Source organism: Budorcas taxicolor, chromosome 18, assembly GCF_023091745.1.
Source record: "Budorcas taxicolor isolate Tak-1 chromosome 18, Takin1.1, whole genome shotgun sequence".
NCBI classification, from domain to species: Eukaryota; Metazoa; Chordata; class Mammalia; order Artiodactyla; family Bovidae; genus Budorcas; species Budorcas taxicolor.
In genome coordinates this window covers 65,306,513-65,312,122 of record NC_068927.1, presented here as the reverse complement: position 1 = coordinate 65,312,122, position 5,610 = coordinate 65,306,513, and the positions used below count along the sequence as shown (strand labels likewise).

At 64.0% G+C, this 5,610-nt stretch overlaps 1 protein-coding gene across 1 annotated transcript; it reads right to left on the bottom strand.

The window, feature by feature from the left end:
* Positions 1-602: 602 nt before the first annotated feature.
* LOC128063667 (leukocyte immunoglobulin-like receptor subfamily A member 6) lies at positions 603-3,889 on the bottom strand. The gene is made up of 7 exons (XM_052656475.1): positions 3,856-3,889; positions 3,666-3,701; positions 3,195-3,479; positions 2,761-3,063; positions 2,243-2,539; positions 1,715-2,017; positions 603-724 (listed from the first exon to the last, which is right to left on the bottom strand). The coding sequence occupies exons 1-7, from the start codon at positions 3,887-3,889 to the stop codon at positions 603-605; spliced, it is 1,380 nt and encodes a 459-aa protein (XP_052512435.1).
* Positions 3,890-5,610: the final 1,721 nt, after the last annotated feature.

The window sequence follows — 5,610 nt, the reverse complement described above, 5'->3', positions numbered from 1 at the left end:
GGTCTTCACTGCTGCTGCCCCGGGCTTTTCTCTGGTTGTGAAGAGTGGCGGTTACTCTCCAGTGGCAGCCCAGGGCTTCCCCTCCTGCAGAGTCTGCGGGCACGCGGGCTCAGAGGTTTGGGGCACACAGGATTAGCTGGGATCATCTGGAACCAGGGCTGAGACCCGAGCTCCTGCGCTGGCAGGTGGAGTTTTAACCTCTGGAGCCCTGGAGGAGTCTCCCTCATTCTGTTTCTGAGCGAAGGGATGGAGGTCTTTGCACACCAGAGGCGGCTGGCATTAACAATGAAGCTCAATCTCCCATGAGTGGACAGAGCCTGCGGGCGTGCAGGGCGAGGACCCGCCCCTGGCACTGGGATACACCTTGAGCCGGAGGGGTGAGCGGAGACAGGAGTGGGCGCATCCTCCCCGGGGTGGGGGGAGGGAGGGGGCCCCCGTGAGCTGAGCCTCCAGCGCCCCCCCTACTCCCCCCACCGGGGACTCCCTGGCCTCCTCCCGCCCAGCGGCACATCTTCCCCGGGGTCAAAGGCTCTTCCAGAAGCTTCCGGGCCAGAAGCTCACGTCCTGGGCTCCATGCTCTGGGCGGTGCGGGGTCCCAGTGCTCAGCTCCGGGCCTTGTCTCGGGCTCCTCCGTGGTCATGACGAGCCTGGCAGAGCAGGATCCCGAGGAGCAGCAGGACCGAGGCCGCGAGGCCCATCCGGATGAGATTCTGCACCGTGTAGTCTGGGGTGAGGGCACACAGGTCAGCCTGGCCCCGTCACCCGGAACCGGGGTGTGCACCGAGGGCACCCGCCTCCCGGGAGATGACTGGCCCCGAGCCCAGCCCCTGACAGGGACGTTGTCCTGGTTCCCACTCGTGGGTCTGACTGCGGTGATGGGGGAGGGTGTCAGCGGGTCTGAGGGTCCTGAAGGGAGGCTGTGGGTGGGCCGTGCCCTCCTCGGGAGCCTCCCGGGGCCTCTCTTACTGTATCAGCTGTTTCTGCTCAGGACCCTGAGCTGCCGGAGCTCAGAAAGTACAGGGTGGGCCTGCCCCGAATGGTGGTCTGCGGGGTTCTGGGGTGGAGCCTGCCCCTGAGCAGTGGTCTGAGGGGTCCTGGGGTGGGACCCAACCATGGCTCCTAGGGACCCACCACCGCCCCCCACAGGCACTGGCTCAGCCCTCTGTGTCTGCCAGCGTGACTCTGCCTGGGGGAGGGGGCGATCCCTGCAGCCTGTGGGGGCAGGATGGGGTGGGGCGGGCCTGCTCCTCCCCAGACTGACCCCCATCCAGCAGCTTCAGGCCCCTGCAGCCTGTGGCTCCCGCGCCATCTCTGCCCAACTCCCCGCCGGCCCTTAACAATATGGGGGGCCTTGTCCTCCCAGAGAATCTCAAAGCGCCTTGGGGTGGGCTGTCTCCCCTGAGCACAGAGCCCCGAGACTCCCCAGGTTTAGGCCTGGGTCTGTGGCTGAGCCCAGGAAGGGGTGCGCCGGGCTGATCCGGGGTCTCCACCACACTCCCCTCTGCCCTGCAGGGCCCTGTGGCCTCCCCGAGACCCTCCCACAGCCCACCTGCCCCTCTGCAACCCCAGTGAGGAAGGAAGGGGGGAGACGTGGGCTCTGAGGCCCCTCCTTCAGGGGGCCCCTCCCTCAGCACCCCCTCTTCCACGACCTCCCTGTGCTCCCAGGGCACAGAGCCCAGAGCTGCTGAGTCAGAAGGACAGACCGGGGCCTCACCTGAGACCACGAGGGCCAGGGGCTCACTGGGCTGGGACAGCAGGTAGGGGTCTGTGCTGAGTGAGCGGTAGCACCTGTAGGTGCCCCCGTGGGCTGAGGTCACAGGGCTCAAGGAGAACTCGGCCTGGTACCGCCCGTCTTGGTCCTGGGAGCGCAGACGCAGGGGGCGCTGGGCTGCCCCCTCCTTGGATAGAAGGAAAGTGTCCGTCCTGTTTCCTGACTGACACAGCAGGGTCACATTGTCCCCCGGGGCCACCGCGGGGCCGGGCCGCACCGAGAGGGAGGGGCTGTCTCTGAGCGGTCCTGCAGAGGGGAAGGGGGTGCGGGCACCAGGCGGGTTCTGAGTGAGACTCCGCGGGCCTCTCTGGCCCCTCAGCGCTGTCTCTGTTTCTCCGAGTCTCTCCCCTCCCCCACCCTGTCTCTCTGTCCCTCCCTGGGACCCCTCCCCCTCGATCCAGCACCACCCCTGGGGCTCCCCAGTGGGGCCTGTGCAGAGTCTGGTCCCCGACTGACCCGCTGGCTCCTTACCTGCCAGCAGGAGCTCCAGGGGGTCGCTGGGGGCAGACCACTCGGAGGAGACGCCGTGTCCACCGTAGCATCTGTACCGGCCCCCGTGGATGGTGCCAACGGGTCCCAGGGGGAAGTCGGACTGAGAGAGCCCCCCTTGGGGCCTCTGGGCAGGGCGCTGGGGGAGGTCCTGTCCCCCCTCCTTGGACAGAGCGAACCTGGTGTAGCCGACGTCAGAGCGACACTGGAGGGTCAGGTTCTGTCCAGAGGTGACGACGGGGCCCTGCGGGGTCAGGAGGGAGGGCTTCCCAGACAGCCCTAGGAGAGACACGCACTGGGTTGTAGGGAACCCTTCCCTCCTGGACCCGCCCCCCCCTCCCAGCCCGGCCCCAGGCCTCCCTGTGTCTTAGTCTGTGTGTCTGTCCTGTGAGCCCCACGCTCTTCCCCCGACCCTCTCACAGGGGCTCCCCTGGGAGTAGAGACCCCAGTACGTTGTCTTGTCTGCACAAATGCATGGGGTCAGGACGGGACTTCCTCACCTGGGACCAGGAGCTCCAGGGGGTTGCTGGGGGCCGACCACACCCGGGGGGTGTCCCTGTAAAAGCCGTAGCATCTGAACCTCCACCCGTGTCCGGGGGTCACGGGGCCCACGGGGAACAGGGCCTGGGTCTGCCTGTCAGGCGTTCGTTCTCCATCCAGGGTCCAAGAGGCCTCGTCTTCTCCTTCCTTGGTCAGAAAGAATCTGTTAAATCCATGATAGGAGGCACACTGGAGGGTCACGTTCCCTCCCGAGGTCACCACAGGGCTCGGCAGGGCTGAGAGGCTGGGTTTGCCAGAGGGTCCTAGGAGAGAAGGAGACAGCTGGTTCCCTGGGGCTCCCCCCTCACCCCCCAGGGCTGGGCTGGGAGAGGGACACACCCGAGAGCAGACCCCCTCCCGAGGGCAGAGCCCGAGGCCCCCGAGAGTCCCTCACCTGTCACCACCAGCTCCAGGGGGTCACTGCGCTCTGACCAGCCAGTGGGGGTTTTGTAGTAGCACCAATAGCTCCCTGCGTGGTCCTGTCCCATGTAGTAGATGGAGAACTTGGCCTTGTTCCCGGGCTCCAGGGGTTTCTGTCTGTCCCAGTGATCCAGGCTACCCTCTTTATTCAGACGGAACTCCTGGGCCCCCGGGGTCCCCTGACACCAGATGGTCACGGGGCTCCCCCAGGGGACCAGAGAGCCCGGCTCAGCCCAGATGGTGGGTTTGGGGAGGGTCCCTGGAAGGAAATCAGAGGCGGGCTCACCAGGCAACACCCCCCCCCGCCCACAGTCCCCAGCTCTCAGCCCAGACCTCCCAGATCCCCCCCCCCCATGAGCCCCGAGCTGCCCTCCCCTTGTCTGCGGCCTGGGGGGTGACCCTTGTCCCCAGGAGAGGAGGGAACTGGGCCCTGGGTCAGACTTACCAGCCTGCACCTGGGTCCTCAGGCCCACACTCAGCCCTGGAAGAGAGCGCCCTGTGAGAGGTGTGCCCTCAGCCCTGAACAGCGCCTCTCCTCCCCGGGAGCCCCCTGCACCCTGGGGTCCCCTGATGGAGCAGGCTGCCTGGTGGGTGTCCCTCCAGAGCAGGGCTCCCCATGCCCCTCCTCATCTCACCGAGGCAGAGCAGGGCGGGGAGCGCGGGGGCCATGGCGTCTCCTCCCTGCGGTCCAGGCTGTGGGGATGGAGGAGACCTGGGTGTCCTCCGGACAGACAGGCCACAGGGTGTGTCCTCTCCGGGGCTGGTGCTTCCTGTCACGCAGCTTTCACATCAGCGTCCCCACAGGAAGGGGAACAGCCTCTTCTTGAAAGCCTGGCGTCGTCCCCATGACAGTCCCAGTGTGTTCCTGAGACGCCCCTTCCAGTAGAGGGCATCCGGGATACAGCCTTTCCTCTGCAAGCCTCACTTCAGTGTCTGCTTCCTCCTCTGCCCGCCCATCAGCAGGTTCCCGTGGGGTCCTCACCGTGGACGGGGTCACCAGGCCCTGGAGATGCTCTCTCCCTGATGGAGAACGGATGCTCGAGTAGACGCGTGCCCGCTGCTCATGTCCCTGGGGCGGTGGTGCCCTTTCTCTGTGCCTGAGGTTCCTCCTCTGCATGCTGTCCCGGCCCCAGGCCTCCGAGGGGCTGCGGGCTCTTGCTGTCGTCGTCATGGTCAATTTCCAGACAAGGTGACGGCGGGAGAGGGTGGACAGAAGGGCTGCGGGCTGAGACTGCAGCAAAGGGGGTGAGTGTGGGGCCCACCCAGGGCCTCCTCTGCTCCTAACGCTGAGACGTGCTTGGAGCGTGTTTCTGAAGCACGTAGCCACAGACACGGGCAGAAAGACAGTTCCCCACGTGGAGAGGGAACCACAGCAAAGCACGAGAGGTAGGCGGTGTCACCCCCGGCAGCGGGGATCGTCTCGGGGTCAGAGGCAGAGGTTTCCCTGTGTGCGCACAGACAGGCACCCATCCTCACAGCAGAATAAAGGGAGGCTGGCATGTGGGTTATTTTGTAGAGGAACAGGCAGTTACTGGAAGAGTTGGAAATTTTCCACGTGAACAATCCAGTAGAGCCAACACGTTAAAAAAGGCACGCAGTGGACCGGGCAGCTGGGCGGCCACATGTGAAGTTGGAGCTTGGCACTGAGGAGACGTTCCAGAGTGCCACAGAGAGAGCAGACAGGGAAATTCAGCAGGGGCGGGACTGTGCTGAGGGCCAGGGTGGCACCTGCCGTAAGTGTCAGACGGGAAGACGCTCGGAACAGACAGCAACGGCTGAGGAATAAACAACGGAGGCTCCTTTACTGACGAGAACCGGCCTGCGAAGGGCTGGGGCTCACGAATGTGCACGAGACACCCGAGGGCCGCCCTGCCGGGCCCCTGGCTGAGACTCGGCGCTCCCTGCTTAGGGCTAGGGTTCAATCACCGGCCAGGGATCCAGACACGGCGCACTTCAGCTAAAGACCCCACTGCAATGGAGAGCCTGTGTGTGGCAGCCAAGGCAACAAATAGGTTAATTAACTGCACAGTAAAGAAAGTAACATCCGTATCTTGACGTTTCATAGTAGACTGAGAAACTGAAGGTTCAATTAAAAAAGTATTTCGTACTGAAGTACACAATTTGAAACAGTTAATTGTATTTTAAGTAAATTTCAACTGAAAAAAAAAAATCAAGGCGGACTGGACTGAGGCCCTAAAAATGTCCTGAAACTACTTCCTGCAGAAAACGCAGATTACCATCAAGAGAATGACCAGCCCACTGGGAGCAGACTTGCCCCTACCAAAAGGGGGCGCTAAAGGGTATTGGAGCAATGTCGTCAGGGAATTAACCAGGAAGAGTTCCCCCTGAGTCGGAGGACTTGCAAGGGGCAGAAGTGAGAGCTTCATGCA